Source organism: Globicephala melas, chromosome 4 (genome assembly GCF_963455315.2).
Source record: "Globicephala melas chromosome 4, mGloMel1.2, whole genome shotgun sequence".
Taxonomy (NCBI): domain Eukaryota; kingdom Metazoa; phylum Chordata; class Mammalia; order Artiodactyla; family Delphinidae; genus Globicephala; species Globicephala melas.
Genome location: NC_083317.1, coordinates 59,325,211 through 59,343,664, shown reverse-complemented (window position 1 = coordinate 59,343,664; position 18,454 = coordinate 59,325,211). Strand labels below are relative to the sequence as shown.

Here is an 18,454-nt window from a genome sequence, read left to right as displayed (position 1 = left end):
TATCTGCACCGTCCAAGAAACTGCACTGGGCTTAGGTCTAAGTACACGATGTAGAGAGCTGACTTCGTTGTTGAAGGTCTGAGAAAGGGATGTGAGGACTCAAAAAATTAGAGAGAAAGGTTGTCTCTCACACATTCTTCAAGGCTCAACCCTGAGTCTTACTCAATCCCCTGAAACTGAAATGAATCACTGTTCACCTGAACTCCCATTAAAATCTGTTTATATCTCTATTAGGCAACTCATGGGTCTGACTGACTTGCTTTATGGCTAACATGTAAATGCAGTCCACCTTCTCCATCAGACTAAGAGATCCTCAACAGGAGGGACTAGGTCTTACCGTGCTGTTGGAAATTCTAAACACTCCCCAATTCGCAGGACACGAATCTCCAAAACACCCAGATATTGAACTCAGGACAATGGCTGGTTTGCTGGTTCCCTAGTGGGACTCATGACTCTCCAGCCTGCCGGCTAGCCCTATGGATTTTGGACTTACCAGCCTCCACAATCATGTGAGCCAATTCTTTAAAATAAATCTTTCTCTCCCTTTCTTTTTTCCTTTCTCTACTCGTCTTTCTCTCTCTCTCCCCATATGTGTGTGTGTGTATAATTATATATATGTTCTCCATAAAATTACGTGTGTATATATAATTATATAAGTGTGTATATATATTCATATGTATGTTCTCCATAAAATTATATGTGTTTATATAATTATGTATGTGTGTATATATGTGTGTGTATATATACATACATGCATTTTATATATATATGTGGGGGGGGGGAGACTGGCTCTTCTTCTCTGGAGAACCCTGACTAAAAACAAGGATAGGGCTTCCCTGGTGGCGCAGTGGTTGAGAGTCCGCCTGCCGATGCAGGGGACACCGGTTCGTGCCCCGGTCCGGGAAGATCCCACATGCCGCGGAGCGGCTGGGCCCGTGAGCCATGGCCGCTGAGCCTGCGAGTCCGGAGCCTGTGCTCTGCAACGGGAGAGGCCACAACAGTGAGAGGCCCGCATACCGCAAAAAAAAAAATAAATTAATTAAAAAATAAATAAAAACAAGGATAAAGGAAGCTAGAAATATTTTTTTTTTAATGTCGACAGCAATCCTTAATGGCCTATTCTAATTCAGGGTCACAGCACAGAAGATCTTAAGGAAGTGTCTGATGGGAATCAGAGCTGGGGGGCTGAGTAAGAAGTCATGGCCTCTGTTTGTGGAACTCACAAGGCCAAGGGCCAGGGTCGGCCCATCCGGCCAGCGCAAACCAGCACTGTCTCCTTGGAACAATAAGCAGCAGTGAGCCAACACAAGCATAAATGGGCAGCTCTGCGGGCTACACTGACAACATATATGCAGTGACACTACGGGCTGCTCTCAAAGGTGGCGGGGAGGTGGGAACCCAGGTTGGAGAACATGTGAGTAGGGGAAGCTAAGAACTTCACAGGAAATGGGTTTGCTCTCTCTTCCTGATAAGCCAGTCCTCTCTCTTGGCTCTGGCTGTGACGGAAGCTTTGCCCCTCCTGGGCTCTGTCGTCCTAGGGCTGCTCCCAGAATGCAGTTGGGCAGCACAGGGTTGGGCACCGGCCTCAGAGCCTTCTGCAAGAGGATACTCCACGGATATGTGCTGACCAAATGGGTGAGTGAATAAAGTCTGGAATTCATAAAATGCCTCAAAATATTACTATCATATACGCTCTCATTTGATTCTCTAAAAACCAAAACAAAACAAAACCATAAGATGGATGATGTAATCATTACTGTGCTCATTTCACAGTTGTGGCAATCTGAGAAATCAAGTGACTTGCCCAAAGCCACATTAACTCTTAAGTGGCAGAGTTAAAACTTAAAAAAAAAAAAAAAGATCCTCGGTTTAAGTTTCTTGTTTTTTCCATCATACCAGTTGGGCTCTTCATTTCACTCATGGGTTAAATTATGGTAACAAAGGGCCCCTGTCCCCTTCTGACCTTTCCTCAAAGGCACAGAGTCATGGACACAGCTGCCTAAGGGGAACTCCTTCCTTTCCTGTCAGCTGTCTTGCCTCTGATCTCTGATGCCAGAGAAGGATAATTCAGGAGTACGTGACTGGTCCTAGGGCTGAAAGACCTTACGGAGGGATTACATAGCGGCTGTCAATTAAACCAGCACCAGCATAAGACTTCACATTAGCCTGAGGACTAAAATCCCCAGATATAGAATTACTACCCAGTTACCGCCTATTTTATTTCCAACTATGACTAGGACCTAGGGATTATAGGATAACTGGGAGAATTAACTGAAAAGATAGAAAGAAGGTAAAAATGAAGAATTATTAGGAGTTTATCTGAATGGTAGATGACGAGTGGTAAGGGGTCGGAAACAGCTTTCACGCTGCATGCCAGCTCTGAACTGGCTGTGATTACGTGCTGTGCTATGTGGAGAACAACGCTAAGGGTGCCTCGGGGTCCAGCAACAAGGAATGCGGTGTCCACGGGCAACATCCGCTGTTGGTTCAGGCTCACAAAGGGGTGGCGCCCGGGTGTGAAGCTTGTGAAAAGAGAGGTAAGGGGAAGGGAGGCAAGAGAGGAGAGCAAAGTCAAAGCATTTCAAAAAGAATCAGACAACATGGTCTGAAGAGAGGCATTAGCAGCAAGAGAGATTCACCACAAAGAAAGCTTAAGTGAAAAGGGAAAAAAAATCGCCACAGAAGAGAGTGGGAAGGGCACCTCCACAGAGAGTAAGAAAAGCAGTTCTCCACACAGCCAGGACCACCTGGAGGAGAGGGTGGGAGTGCACAGGTGAGACTTCAGGTGGTCCCATTTTACCTGAAGAACACAGGCTGATGTCACCAGGCAGGGGTAAAGTTAAAGTGCACCCCCTGGCATCAGAGTAAAAGCGGTCTGGACCAGGGAAGTTCTGCTAGCAGCCTCCTCCACATCCCTGAATCCTCAAGCCAGGTCTTAGCCCCCATCACTGAACGCCCCCGTCACTGAACGCCCCCATCACTGAACACCCCATCACTGAAAGCCCCCATCACTGAAAGCCCCCATCACTGAACGCCCCCATCACTGAACGCCCCCATCACTGAACGCCCCCATCACTGAACACCCCCATCGCTGAAAGCCCCCATCGCTGAATGCCCCCATCACTGAAAGCCCCCATCACTGAAAGCCCCCATCACTAAACGCCCCCATCACTGAACGCCCCCATCACTGAACGCCCCCATCACTGAACGCCCCCATCACTGAAAGCCCCAGTGATCTCTAGGGGTTCACCGAGATGCAGGAGGCAGCGCCCTGCCACGGAGGCCAAACAGCAAGTACCCTGCCTGAGGATGAACGTCTGAATGCACTGGGGAGAGGCCAGAGAAGGAAGCCTGAAACACCAAGTGTGGGTGTGCGTGCGTGCGTGCGTGCGAGCGCCGGCACACCGCTGCCGGCCTCGCCTCTGAATGCAGAACGTGCCTTCCATAATCCCTTCTGCCGCTCGGCCTCCCTCGCACACCAGCCACCCAGCAGAACACAGCCCCCATTCTGCTCAGGAATGTGCTCTGGGAAACTTAATCTAGCTGCTGAGTCTGGGCCAAATCCCCCATGGCATTAACCCAAGCACAGCACCCCTCTCTCCCGCCTTCCCGCCACCCCGTCACTGCCTCCTCCAAGTTTGGGAGGCTGTAGTTCCAGTCCACCAACTCCCTCTCCCCAGGACACAGACCCTCCAAGCCTGCTCTCCCCATTTCCAGCACTTCTCCATCCATCTTCTGGTCAGGCCCAAACATTTCTCTTCTGATTCATGCCTAAATGACAAGCCAATAGCTCTTGGTTTTCAAACAGGACTCGCCTCAGCTTCTGCACAAGCCCCCTCTTCTCTCACTGCGCCTTCTTGGGTTGCAACCAAACCATTCCCTTTGTCCTCACTGCCAACTGCAGATCCCTTTGAGCACCAGAGAAAGAAGGGGCCAGGATTTTTTTTTAAAATAAAGGCTATAAATTGTCTCTCCTCACACAGATTCACCTTGAAGTAGAAGGAGGGCTCCAAAATAAATCTTATACTCTCCAGCTCTCCCGTTCTCCAAACAATGAGAGGTTCAGGCTGGCTTGTGATCAGGCCAAGTTAGGGAGTCTCCCAAGTCTTCACAGACGAGGGCTGACCATTTGCAGGTGAGCAAACCTCCTGGAGGAGCGGCGTTGCTAAAGGCACAAAGGTTGCTAAAAGGCACCTCTCATTTGTAATAATGAACAACGGGCAAGGACCCGACTGCCCAGCCCTAGGAAGAGCGTTCAGAACACTATGGTAGAGCCACCCTGGGATGTTCTAGGGCCATGAGCAACTGTGCTCCTGCTCTGGAGGGGGACGGGGGACAGATTAACTAGGAGCGTGCCAGAGCGGTGGGTACACGGTACGTACACGCGAAAAACACATTGGGCTGTTCACTTAACATTCGTGCGTTTTGTGTACTTTACTGGATGCATTTTATACTCAATAAAAAAGAAAAAGTAAATCCGGTCATATGGCCAATGGAAAATGCTTGTCATACGATGTCAAAGGGGAGAGAATAAGGACAGAAACTGTATATTCAGTAGCGTAAAAATATAGGTAGGGATGAAGACCAGAAGGGTATACTCCAAAATGATGATGGTGGTTGTACAAGGACGGTGGGGAGACATTATGTTCCATATATTCTAAACTTTCTAGAGTCAATTGAATTATAATTTAAAAATCTACGAGAGAAGTATGATGGTAAGAAGTGTAGCTCTGGCCTCAGCCCTTCTTGTTATGACGAGTTGACCCCTGTCACCCTCCTCACCCAGCTCTCCCAGCACCCTGCCCCAGCCCACCAGCACACCTGGGGGGAGGGCCCAGCAGGTGGCCCAGGGCCTGCCTTCCTCACTGAACCCGAACCCGAACCCTAAGCCTGCTCCCCAGAGGCCTGGCACTCAGATTCAGTGAATGCTGCTGCAGCCACAGAGGCAAAGTGGCTACAAGATGCAGCCCAGCTTGGCCTCCCCCACTAGGGAGGTAGCTAGGGACCCACCCTGTCTTCCGGCCTCCTCTGAGAAGAGGGCAGGGCTGCTAAACTGGTTCCCCAGGAAACAGGAATACTGTTGCCAGCCTCGTTCTAGTCTCTATTCTACCACGGGAGTGAAGTCCCTCTAGGGATCTGGAAACCAGAGGGCAGGGCGGGGTCTTTTCTCACCTGCTTTTCTACTCCCCCTTCTCTCACCACTTTCTCCCCAGGACTCACGCCTCACACCTCAGGGACCCCAGCTGATGCTTAAGAAGCATCTTAGAAGCTGGCTGCCTTAGGTGTGACCCGTAACATAAGGACCACCAACCTCCTGGAACCACATGGTCCAGGAGGGTGATAACGATGGTGACATGGAAGCAGGGCTGTCCGGGATAAAGAGGCACAGCTAAGTCGTGAGGGAACAAGCTCAGGAGACCTTCTAAAAGGTTAAGCCCAAACACCATGGAACTCTCAACAAGATCCCCTGTTTCCTAGGCTCCAGCCACCAGGAAGGGGAGGTAATTCTTAATACTGTTGACCTTGAACAACATGGGTTTGAACTGCGTGGGGCCACGTGGCTGGGGATCTTTTCCCGCACAGTAAATACTACGGCACTGCATGACCCGAGGTTGGTTGGACCTGCGGATGCAGAGGACCCCTTATGAGTTATATGCCAATTCTCGAGTGCCCAGAGGGTCGGCGACCCTCACCCTGAACTGTTCAAGGGCCAAGTGAACGTCCTGGCTATAGACTCCACATAGAAGAGCAGGTGTTGCGGCTGCGCTTCCAAAATAAGCCTTTGGAAGTTTATTTAACCAGTCAAGTCTCATTTCCCATACGTACCGTGGGTAGAAAATCAGGTAATGTGTGTATTGAGCTTGGGCACAATAGTGTACCCAAGTGGTAATTATATATAAGAGTAGCATGAAGTCTTTTCCCGGCAGCCTCCTTGAACCAAAGTGTCACCTCATTTCTTCCTCTCTACCCTCTGTCCCACAGTTGCCTTTTCATTGTGTTCCACGACTTGACTTCTGTTTCAGGAATTTAGACTATGCCTGCCCCGCAGAGAGGCAGGAGGCCAAGGGGGAATGGGCGGGCTCTGTTCGGACCACACGTGGCCCTGTACATGCTCTGACTGCAACTGCTGCGAGGATGGGGGGCGGGGGGCACAACGACATCGAAGACCGCAGGGCGACCAAGTAGAAAGGCACGGCGTGGCCCAGCTCTGGGGCCCACAGAAACAGTTCAACCATGTCAAGTTTCCTTCTTTCTAGACGCTCACTCCAGACCCTGCCTCTACTCAGAGAGCACAAAGGTCCCCAGCCACTGGAGATTACTGGGCAGCCACCACTCTCTGATTGGAAACGTCAGCGGGCAAGGCCCCTTTTATGGTGGGACTGATGACAGGGGGTTTGATTGGGGTGGGGGACAGAGAGAGAATGGGAGGGGGCAGAGGAGCAGTACTCACTAGCTAGCGTCACGGTGGCTGGCACGCTGGCCACAGCCCCTGCAGGCATCCGGGCCACACACTGGTACCGTCCCACAGTGTGGTTGCTGAGGGCAGTGATGACGAGGGTCCCGCGGGTGATGAGGACGCCCAGGGCATCATCCGAGCCATTCAGCTCCTTCCCGTTCAGGCGCCAGGTGGTGTTCATCCAGGGGGGCTCCACCACGCAGCCCAAGATCACGGTTCCTCCGAGCTTCTGGACGGTGGAAGAAGGCTGGACAGTGACCTGAGGGACCTCGTCTGGAGGAAGAACAGGCATGTAGCGATGAACTGACACCCCCAAGAAACCAACAGCATGACCTGCTCAGAAGCACCGCACCCAGGCAGCCTTTCAGAGTTGAGCAACCCAGAGAGGAGTTGACTTTTCTCTGAAGAGCTCTGCTGATCTCGGGTCCATTTCCCCAACCTGGCCTTTTCCCCAGAAAGTAGACTGGAGTGGCAGTGTGGTGTGAAGGCAAGAGCTCAGGCTTTGGACCTGAACAGGCGCTGTGTCTGAATCCCAGTGCCACTGCTTCTGAGCCAGGGAACTTTAGCCTTTTGGGGTCTCAGCTTCTTATCTGTAAAATGGGACTAATAATATTTGTCTCACAGCGTCGCTGGGAAGCTGACAAACAATGCATGTAAACTGCCTGCTGTAATGCCCTATAGTTAAGTGCTCAATAAAAGGTAGTTCAGTCATTATCGTTACTCCTCCCTAGTATAAGTTTCAAATGATTAAAATACAACCAATATGTTACTGAGATCATTTCTCATCTTGTATTATTGAGCGTGTCCCTGAAGGTCAGTGGGAAGGAAATGCTCTTTGAAATCCAGGAGGAAGGAGGCCTTTTTAGAGGGTCCTTGTAGAACGCCTGATGATTCCCTCTGACACTAGGAGCAAAGTGTTCTTCCCAGAAGGGCCACCGAGAAGGCAAGGAAAACACTCACTCAGGTCTGCGAAGCAGCCGGCCATGGCCAAGAGGAGGCAAGCAAGTGTGACCTCGGACCTCCTTCCTCTCTGCGTTATCATCATCCCACGCGACATGGTGTGTCAACGTCCCATAAGCCAAAGGAGTCACTCAAAGAGGTACCGCAATCCCCTGCTACACTCTGTTGCGAAAAAGAGAGAGAAACGGCTGTGGTAAGAATGCCTGGGGCACCCCTGTGGTGGCCATGGGGCCTGGCTTTGTCCCCATGCCGCTGCTTCCATCACAGGTGGTAACATTCAAAGTCTTGACCTGGCCGGCTGTTGGAAGACTAAAGAACACTCTCATGCCATTTCTCATCTAACATAAGCTGCTTCTAAGTTGCCCCTTTGAGCTAGAAGGTGATGTCATGGTAAGAAGGCCAGAGCCTTGCCCAGTGCACCCATAGCAACGAGGACAGGAGAGCCCAGGACATGGAGAGGCGGAGACCGGCAGCCGTGTCCCAGGCTCAGGGCAGTGAGTAGCCAGCACAGATGCTGGAAAGGATGCAGTTCTCTTTACCATTTGCTTGCAGGAGGCTAGGTGCCCAGGGCTACGTGGCACACCATGCTGCTAGTTTAGACTACTGTGCACAGTGCTGTCACAGTATACGGAATGCATGCTGCATCCCTCAGGTAGGGGATGCTACTAATGAATGAATCCTAAAGTCTCAGAGGCTCATGAAAGATCTCCTGTTTTGAGTCACCCCAGCTCTTCACCTACATCCTTGTCAACATTCTTTGATTTCCTGAAACCTACCAACCCTCCTCAGCTTGTCTAACCGCTTCAACTCCAGACACAAACACAGACAAAAGTCACTCAGCCAAGGCCCCTCTTCTTCTCTCCATCCCCTAGTGCTGAAATTCTGGTATTTTCCATCTCTACAAAATCTGTACATTTTTTTTTAATAGACAATTTCATTTTTATCTTGGTCTTCTGCCAGATCATTTTTTTTTTCCAGAGGATCTCCTTTATACACATTCTTTTTGGCCCTGAGTCCTAATCAGATTATTTTAAATTTTAGTGACATAAAATTTTCACATAGTGAAACACACACATCTTGAGTGTATAATCATAGATGTGCACAGGCCTAATACATTTTAAAAAAATGACAGAATTAAAGTGGAAATTAGGCAGTTTTATAATCATAGTGGCAATTGTGACACTTCCCTGGTAATAACTGATAGAACAGTTAGATGAAAAGTTGTAGGGATATAGAAGATCTGAATAACAATGTCAAGCTTCCTGATCTAATTGACATTCATTAATCATTAGAGCCAACAACAGTATTCTCTTCAAGTGCATATGCGATGTTCACAAATGCAGACCAAATATTGGGCCATAAAATTTCAAAAGACTGAAATCTTACAGAGTATGTTACTTGAACACAATGGAATTAAATTAGAAACCAACAAAACAAGATATCTAGGAAAGCCCCAAATACTGGGAGTTAACACATTTCTAAATAACTTATGTATCAAAGAAGAAATCACAAAGGAAATTAGAAAATACAAAATCTGCACTCTTGACGGCTTGCTGTGTTGCATCTCCACCCAGAACATTTCCTTGGGGGTCTAGCCCGTACTGCTCCTCTGGCCGCTTGATGACATATCTCGGCTATCATCAGCCAGCCTCTTATTGCCTGCCTAGAACTTTAATTCCGCCCCTTCTACAGTGTTATTTCTTTATGCCTCGTTTAAGCTATGGTGTTTAAAAGATTCATCAAAATCACAAAGAGGCAAATGTACACACACTTCTGTCACAGCCGAAACCAAGATCTTGCCTCTGTGTTCTCACTGCTGTACCTAAAGGACATGAGACCAATGAGGAAGGTGTGCCAACACCCTGCTAGGCAGGGAGACAGTAGAGTGAGATTCAGGTAACTGAAGGCAGCATCACAATGATCTAGACAGTGGATGCATATTCCTGAATCGTGCACATGCGGCAATAGTAATAGTATATTTCCAGGAGGGTGACATATACTCAAAATGCGAACACTTTTGGACCAGTTTATCTAAACCAGCGACTCTTTCAAAAACTTACAGTCACCACTGAAAAGTCATAGGAGGTAGTTAAGCTGCCCAGCTGACAGCTGTGTTACGCTCTCCAGTCTCTGGAGTTCTGGCTACTTGTACGGTCTGTTGTAAGAGCCGGTCTTGGGCCTCTCAACACCCATGGCTCCTTTCACAGAGGACTGAGGCTGGGCTTCGAGGCTCTTGCCCTGTGCTAGGGAGTGCTTGAGATTTGCCTAAACCTCTCCGTTCTCCAAGCTCCTCTGGCTTTTCACCTAGCTACTTAGAGAGTTAAGAGGGCTACACTGCTCTGCCAAACAAGCACCCCTCCAAACCAGATCTAGGGCCTGGCCCCACACTGATGTTCGGAACGGTTTCTAGGGCAGAGTCCTTTCCCCTTGATTTTTTTTTTTTTTTTTCGGTACGCGGGCCTCTCACTGTTGTGGCCTCTCCCGCTGTGGAGCACAGGCTCCGGATGCGCAGGCTCAGCGGGCCATGGCTCACGGGCCCAGCCGCTCCGCGGCATGTGGGTTCCTCCCGGACCGGGGCACGAACCCGTGTCCCCTGCATCGGCAGGCGGACTCTCAACCACTGCGCCGCCAGGGAAGCCCTCCCCTTGATTTTTGATCCTTCCCTTTGTCTTGTGTCTTCAACATCAGAGGACTTCCACTCTTCTGGGGAAGAACAAGGGGACATTTTCTAAAAGAGGTTTGAAAGAAAAATTTTAAGCTTTTCCTGACAAGTTTTTCCCTCTTGGGGTAGAGAGAGCTTTTGCTCTTTTCCAGACAATCCAGGAAATCAGAGGGTCGTGTTATTAACAAAGTGAAGTTAAGGGAAGCTGCAAAGGATGTGAGTATGGCAGGGGAGGGTAGCCGTGGTGGGAGGGAGGACACGCCTGTTACCACAATAGGTATCTTGCTAAGCTCTTTGCACAAGGTATTCTCTTAATCTTCAGAACAACTCTACATGGTGGGGACTATTATCCCCACTTTACAGGTGAGGAAACTGAGTTCCACAAGGTAAGTAACTAGCCCGAGGTCATATAACTGTAGGCCTGGAATGAAACCCAGGTTGGGCTCATTCCAAAGTTCTGTGCTTTTAACCACAATAGTAGGCTTTTCATGTTTTTTTTCTACCAGCCCTCTGCACCAAGTGGGTGCTTGACGAACAGAGTTGGAATAGGGTGAGGTAGAACAACGAGGAATTTTAACAGTGGTTTCTTAATCACTGTTCATTAAGTTCATTAATATAGTTACAGACAAACACCAAAAAGCAAGCCTTTGGTGTCCCCTCCATCATCCAGATACTAGCTTTAATTCTCTACTTTCCCCCAATGAAATAACGTATTTATCTAGAACACTGCATGAATGACCAGTTACAGGATTTTAGGGAACTTGCTTGCTCATGCCGTGTTCCTCTTTCCCCAACTCCTTGAGGAGATTGCCCACACCTGCTCTACCCCTGCCCCAAGAAAGGAAGAAGGAAGGAAAGTAAGGAGGCAGCAGGGAGACAGAATGAATACAAAGTAGTAAAAGGCAGAGAGAAGACAAGCAGACAAAGGGACAGAAGGGCTGTTTCTTATCCCAGCACAGAGTGGCCACCGAGGTGTTTGGGTTGTAAAGTCGACAAAGATTTTACTGAGGAAATTCAGCCCAGACCCCCTCCTGCTTAAGGAGGGCCAGCCAAACAATTCCTGTTACTTCTGCACCCTGGATAATTTATAAGGTTCAAAATAGAAACAGACCCCACTACTGCTGCCAGCCACCATCCCGCTTTTAAAGGAGAAAAAAATGTAGCTGAGGAGGGAGAGGGAGTGAGGAAGCAGGTGTCCAAAGAGGGAGAAAGGAGTTAACTCATGAACTCCCACAACAGAGTTGTAAGCAGATACCACTCAGTGAGCGCAAAGCAGGACACATGGGGTCTCCGTCACGGCAAAGCAGAACCGTGACAAAAATACAGAGGCGGGGGGATCACCGTAGCTATTATGCATCTTATTTAGCAGCTGGGGAAACTGAGCTGCTTCCTGGAGGAAGTTACCTAGTGAGCTTGGTCTAGAAAAATAGTTCCAAAAATGCAGGTTTCTGAGAACATTTTTTTAATAATAAAAAAAAGGCAAGTAGGACTTAACTGGAGTACCTAACTGCAGTGTAACTTTGTCCCACTGTGAAATGAACAAGGTACAATTTCAAAAGTGGGTGAAGGCAACAGTAAGCCCTGTTAATTTTCTTGGCAATGCAAGGTAGGTCTAGATCCTTCTTATTTTTTCTGCATTTTCTCAGAAAAAGAGATCAAGAAAAAAAAATCAAAAGCAGAGAGAAGGGGGCTTCCCTGGTGGCACAGTGGTTGAGAGTCCGCCTGCCGATGCAGAGGACGCGGGTTCGTGCCCCGGTCCGGGAGGATCCCACATGCCGCGGAGCGGCTGGGCCCGTGAGCCATGGCCGCTGAGCCTGCGCGTCCTGAGCCTGTGCTCTGCAATAAAAAAAAAAAAAAAAAAAAAAAAAAGCAGAGAGAAGGGAAAACGAATTCTTGACATAAATTCCTCATTGAGGCCTAGGTACTTTCTATTTTTAAGGGTTACTTGGACACAAAAAATAAAAGAAAATGCATCTGAGAAGTTGAACTGCTGACATACATGTTCCCACTGAAATAATCTCCAAGCAGACGTTTTTAAAACTTTCCAAAAACAACAGCAGCAGAATACACGTCTAAGGTTGAGACCAAGCACTAGAAATTACAGCCTTAGAGTATTTATTTTGTGAGAGAAAATTACAAACAACTGAGAGTTGATCATCAGCAGAAGTAGGCCAGCTCCACCTTCTCCCAAGAGGGCTGGCGGGCTGGCAGGAACGAGAGGGAGGCAAGGGCACCCGAGGCCACATCTCATCCCCTGATCACCCAGGCCACTACAGCTCTCTGGGACAGAAGCCTCCACGGTCTAAAATGCCAAACACACCCTGTGGATGTCCTATGACCACTAACAAGATGAGCTACACAGAAGAGCACGTGATCTAGCAGGTAACACAGAGAGTCCTTAAAAACATTCTTCCAGGGGCTTCCTTGGTGGCGCAGTGGTTGAGAGTCCGCCTGACAATGCAGGGGGCACGGGTTCGCGCCCCGGTCCGGGAAGATCCCACATGCCGCGGAGCGGCTGGGCCCGTGAGCCATGGCCGCTGAGCCTGCGCATCCGGAGCCTGTGCTCCGCAACGGGAGAGGCCACAACAGTGAGAGGCCCACGTACCGCAAAAAAAGAAAAAACATTCTTCCAGTGGCAAGAATGAGATCTGACAAAATTCTTGTTCCATTGGTTGAGAGGGGCTGGCTAGATGAAAAAAGGAATATTTCTGACCCCAAGTTACATGTTTTTCACGTGTTCCCAATTCTGTGGAGTAAGACTGGCCTTTTCCAAGGCAGAGAGAAGTTTTGCCCTGCGAAGGTGATGCCAAGTGACTGGAGGGTGAGGGCTGGCAGCCCTCTGGCCTCAAGAAAGAGGGTGGTACTTCTGCACAGAGGACCGACATTGGGGGAAATCTTGGGCAAACAAGTGAATTTAATTCTCAGCTGAATATGTGGGTTTAGACAGATCTAGGAGAAGGATTTAAGAAAGGGCATTTTTTTTCTAATGTAAAAAGTTTTTACCCCCAGACGTAATTAAAGGGAAACATTTTAAATCAGGAGGGACCTCAGAAAAATTAATAGCTTTGGATAACACCTAACAGGCATTATAAACGAGGAAAGCAAGGTGCAGAGAGGCTGAGTGATTTGCAGAAGGTCTCCCAGTTAAGAGAGATCCAGGGCTACAAGTCAGGTCTCCTGACTCTTAGTCTGGTGCTCTTTCCACTACCCTGACACTGTCTCCCAGAAGATTGTTTCTGGGTCATATTAACCAACTGCTTAAAACTGCTTTTAGAACTAAATTTAGAATGTTCTTGAATTTACTTCCTTAGGCATAAAAATGTCACCTGGATCATTATCTATAACAGTAACTTTCTGTGTGGTCATTTTCATTCTTTTACCATTTAGAATTCTAATCTGGAAGAATCTCTTACTGTTCTTTACATGAATGTCTTAGATAAAATTTTCTGCAATGATGAAAATGTTCTATATTTGCACTGTCCAAGATGCTAGGTAGCCACTAGCACTTGTGGCAATTAAATACTTAAATGTGGCTAATATAACTAAGGAATTGAATTTTTAATTTTAAGTTAGCCAACAGGGCTAGTGGTTACCACATTAGGCAATACAGTTCAAGATTAATCTCTGGAACATCTACCCAGACCACTCTGACATCACACAGGGGAGAACAACAATGGTTTGATGGTCTTAAGTATGAGCCATGCTCTAGCCAGCCCCTAAATATATTTCTAGCCTATTCCTTATCCAAAGTTTGTGTATGTTTTCTATTAAAAAACTATGTGTAGGGGACCTCCCTGGTGGGGCTCAGTGGTTAAGAATCCGCCTGCCAACGCAGGGGACACAGGTTCGATTCCTGGCCCAGGAAGATCCCATATGCCGCAGAGCAACTAAGCCTGCACGCCACAACTACTGAGCCTGTGGTCTACAGCCCATGAGCCACAACTACTGAGCCCACGTGCCACAACTACTGAAGCCCGCGCGCCTAGAGCCCGTGCATGCACTGCAATGGGAAGCACGTGTGCTGCAACGAAGAGTAGCCCCCACTCGCAGCAACTAGAGAAAGCCCGCGCGCAGCAATGAAGACCCAACGCAGCCAAAAATAAAATGAAAAAAAAAACCCCAAAAACAAAAGACTGTGTGTATTGTGATTTTATTATCATTATTATTATTGGGAAGAAAAAAATATCACTGTGATCTGCCATATAGAAGACAGTACGCAAGCACTGTACTAGAAGATGGATCCTGTCCTGAGAAGCTTAAAAAAAAGCTTGGAACGTAAGTCAGCCAGTGCTCGGCAAATATCCATAAGCTCCCCACTTCCCAGCCTGCTCTGCAGTTGGCTTAGGGCCAGGTGACAAGTACTGGCCAATGACATGTAAGTGAACATGTTCTGGGTCACTTCCAGACCAAGAGAGTTAAGAGAATTGGGGGGCTGGTTCTCCCTCCTCCCACTGCCAGTGGGCCACATCCCATGTTTCACAAGGCATAGCTACGAGATGGAAGACAGCACAATCTATGACAGGAGAAGAAATAAACCTTTGTTGCATAAAACCACTGAGGTTTTGAAATTACTCTCATCTAACAACTTTAGCATTCTTTACTCTAGAACCTTAATGGATATCAGTTTAGTCGCAAATGGGAAGTGGAAAATGAGCAGAGGAGGGAGAGCATTTTCAATTTCAGGCCTTCAGGAAAGGTTTTTCTGGATAAGTGGGTTTGAAACTGGGCCTCCTAGAATATGTGCACGTGTAAGAGCCGGAGGGCACTACAGAGGGTGACGCTGACCTGGTGGGAAAGTTCTGTTTGGAGGGTGGTACATCAAGCAGATGCTTATCTGGAAAGTGGTCTCCTAACCTTTCTGATTTTGCTCTATCCTGAGAAAAATACTCTGGGCAAATCTCCCAGAATATCCTAATACATGCATATTTATTTATAAATTAAATGCACAATACTGCCAAACTAAAATTTAAGAGTAGGTAGAAGTGAAACCACATTTTTTAATGACTTGTTAATCACGATTGTTTTCTAATATCATGAAGCTAATACCTTAAGGCAGAAAGTCTATTTAGGATTAGATTCATCACTAATGATATGGATGTAATCTCTTTCAAATGGTCTGCTTGAATGTTAATTAATTTGTTCACTTCTCATCAGATGTGATTCCATTATTATTGTTTCTACCTCCTAATGTGACTTGAAAAGGGTCAGCTCTGCTGTTTTCATCCTGTTTGCATGTGCTGGATTCTCAGCACACTCTTCAACCCAATTTCTTTGCAGCAATCTTTTTAAGCTACTTGTCCTTTTGTGAGAGTTAATTTAGTTAAAACTAAATAACATAATCTACAAATCCACTTAACAGAGAACAAGAAAACTGGGGAGTGAATGATCAAGCGAGTGAGGTCCCCACTGTCAAGCCCTCCGAGAAACGCAGATCTCTCTGTTGCAACACGTCATTGCCCGACATACAGACTAAAGACTGTCAACCCCAGTATTAAATATTAGGAAAGCTGAATTTCTTTCCTATTCCTTTTGTAGATAGAAATAAACCATAAGAGAATCTCTAATATTTTCTTCCAGTGCCCCAATGGAATATCTTATATTTCCCCTTTGGAGCCCCCAGCTTAGAGACCATTCTAGAGGAATGAAAAGAGACAAGGGAGGAAACTGAGATTGGGTCATGCCGTGGAAGACTAGGAAAAGGAGTCTGAAATTAACACCATAGACAGAGGGGAACTATTGGTGGTTTGAGAAGGGAATATATAAGCAGGGAGGCATTCTGGGGAGATTAGCTAAACCTGGGCTAATTCACACTGAACTCCATTTATAACAAGCTGCTTAACAACATGGACAGAGTTTATTTCTTCTGAGGTAGGTAGACCCCTTTACCATCCAGGCAAGGGGAAAGGAAGAGTCTGGACACAGCATCTTAGCTCTGGGGAGGAATCCCCCCAGAGAGAAGCCCCCTCTGCCTTCGAGTAAAGAGAAGGTCTGGTCTCTTGATTTGCCCACTAGACAAATCTAATCCTCTCCCCCGCCTCCACCACTTGAGGAAAAAGTTACTAGGGAGTCTTATTTCTTCGTCATATATACCTCTTCCTGAAAATGGCCTCATCTCCTTAAAGAGATTTTTTTTTTTTTAGATCTACCTTTAAAGAGAGAAAGGTGAGAAAAAAACCCCCACAAACCTTGTTGCTAAACTGGCAAAAAGAGAGAAAAGAAAAACCACTTCCTTTCTTCTGCACTCGCTTCTCAATCCCCCCACCCCATTCCATATAAATTCAACTTGACAACCCTGCTAATTGGATAAGCGCAGCTTCCACACTCCTAGAAGGCCAGTCCCTTTTCTTTTTTTTTGTCTTCGGAGGGCTCAAAACAGGGTGATTGTGCTGTTCTTTAACACGAATTCCATCTGCTTTATTTCTCTCTCCCCATTCACCGCTCCTCTTGAATATTTATGAGGCCTTCCCCCCTCCCCTGCCCTTCCCACTCCGCCTCTACCGCCTTCCTCCGCAACCCCCTCCCCTCTCCTCTCCCTTCTCTCAGAGCAGCACAAAAACCTTCCAAATGGCCCCCCCTCCTCGCTTTAGATAAACACAGGCAGTGTCAAGTGTGAGGAGTAGGGGGAGGTAGGGAGGAGGCTCAACTGCCAATCACGCCCCCGGCCTTCAATGAGGCCCAGGGGCCTCCCCTAATCTGCTGCATGCCTGCCATATGGGGGCTGTGTTGCCCAGGGAAACACTAACAGGCAGAACGGAGCTTAATAGAGTCCATATTCATTGTAATGCAGTGAGATAGCTCGAGGCACCACTGCCACTTCGGTCCAGTTTCATTCTTCTGTTTGCTTCTTTCTTTCTGTTTTTCCTCTCTTTTCTTTACTTCTTATTTTTAAAAGGACCAGGTCCCTAGAGAGCTCTAATCTGGAGAAGTCTGGGCTGGCAGAAAGGCAGGACTGTGGGGTAAGGAGTGAGGAAGGTGAGGTGATGCCGAGACGGGGGGCTTGGAGTTGGCGAGGAGAGGTGACGAGTGGGAACTTCTTGGGCAGCAGAGCGGGGAGAGCAGCACAGCACCTGCGCAGGGGCCGCGGCACGTGGAGCCGCAGGTGTGCGCGGCCTGTGCACGTGTGGAGAGACGGTGTGGCAGGTGGGCAGGTCCATCGGGGCCTTGGCGCACACAAGCCTTCAGAGCTATTCAGCCCGCTATGCCTAGATATCCCAACCCTTACCTACCTACCCCCAACACCCACCCCAGTCAACTGAAGGGCATTCAAGCCAGCAACACCTACCTCCCATAGGTGTCGGGCCTGTGGTCAATTCCTAGCTCTCCACAGTTGCATGGAAAACGTCACAGGTTTTGCAATGAGATGAAACTACTTCAGAAATACATCCCTGTAGGGGCAGAGGACCCACCGGCCTGCCAAGCTGGGGCCCTCTTTCTCCTCGGGCTGCTCTGTCACAGCCAAACTAAGGGCATATGGGGCTCCTCTGAGTTGATGGAGTGGGTTGTCTAGCAGATGAAGCCTTGTCATGAATATATATGATGGAAGGGAGACTTAGGGCTCCCTGAGGTCAGAGGTGATCTTTCCCCAGGGACAAAAAGGGAAGGAGGGGAGAGACGTGGGGAGGGGACAGAGTACATTTCTCCCAACTTCTCAGAAAAAATAAAATTGGTAACCAAGCTATGATAGAATTCCTAAAGAATAATCAGTTTTGTAAGTTGTGAAACATAGTTTTGTGTTCTGTGACTGTAAAAAAAAAAAAAAATCACAAGTTTAAAATCAAGACAGAAGATAAAAACGAAGAAAAACTATAAAAGCGTTCACATACTCTCCTACAGCTGAAACTTTAATCCCACGGTCTGGTACACAGGAAGAGCTCAGTAAATGGTTGCTGAAGGAATGAACCATGTACACACTCCTATAGTTGTACTATTGCTGACCAAGAACTTGAAACTCTTTACCCAACTGACAACTACAATCAGTGTTCTGGCCCCCGGCAGAGTGGTGCTAGCGCCTATTACACGGGCCTTTTGCCTCGCCCAGTGCCGGAGTCAGGCAGGCTAGGTCAGATAAAACTGCTCAAACCGAGGCAGATTCTGGTGCTTGCTGTGGTTTGGTTTTTGTCCTCCAAGCTTGCTCTATTCTACTTTCCTTGCTCTTCCCCGACTGAAATGCATCTTGAATCTGTGGTTTCCTAAGCTCAGCCCCCGGGGCGGGAGGGGAGGGGAGAGGAGGGGTGGGGGAGGGCAAGACTGTAGGAGAGTATATAAAAGTGCTCATAATTTTTCTTTGCTTTTATCCTGATTTTAAGGCCCTATATCCCAGCACCCCTTCAGGAAAGGCTACAGTGGATATTTCGAGAGCCAGGTACAATTTCAAT

General features: G+C 47.9%; 1 protein-coding gene across 8 annotated transcripts in view; it reads right to left on the bottom strand.

Annotated features, from left to right (window-relative positions):
- The window catches only part of BOC (BOC cell adhesion associated, oncogene regulated), a 259,219-nt gene that overhangs the window by 33,554 nt on the left and 207,211 nt on the right, over window positions 1-18,454 (bottom strand). For all 8 annotated transcript variants that reach the window (XM_060298055.1, XM_060298058.1, XM_060298059.1 and 5 more), the window contains 2 exons: window positions 7,418-7,579; window positions 6,452-6,730 (listed from right to left, as the gene is read on the bottom strand). In XM_060298055.1, coding sequence (XP_060154038.1) covers window positions 6,452-6,730; window positions 7,418-7,514 — 376 coding nt within the window. In that variant the 5' untranslated portion in view covers window positions 7,515-7,579. The remainder of the gene's footprint in view (window positions 1-6,451; window positions 6,731-7,417; window positions 7,580-18,454) is intronic.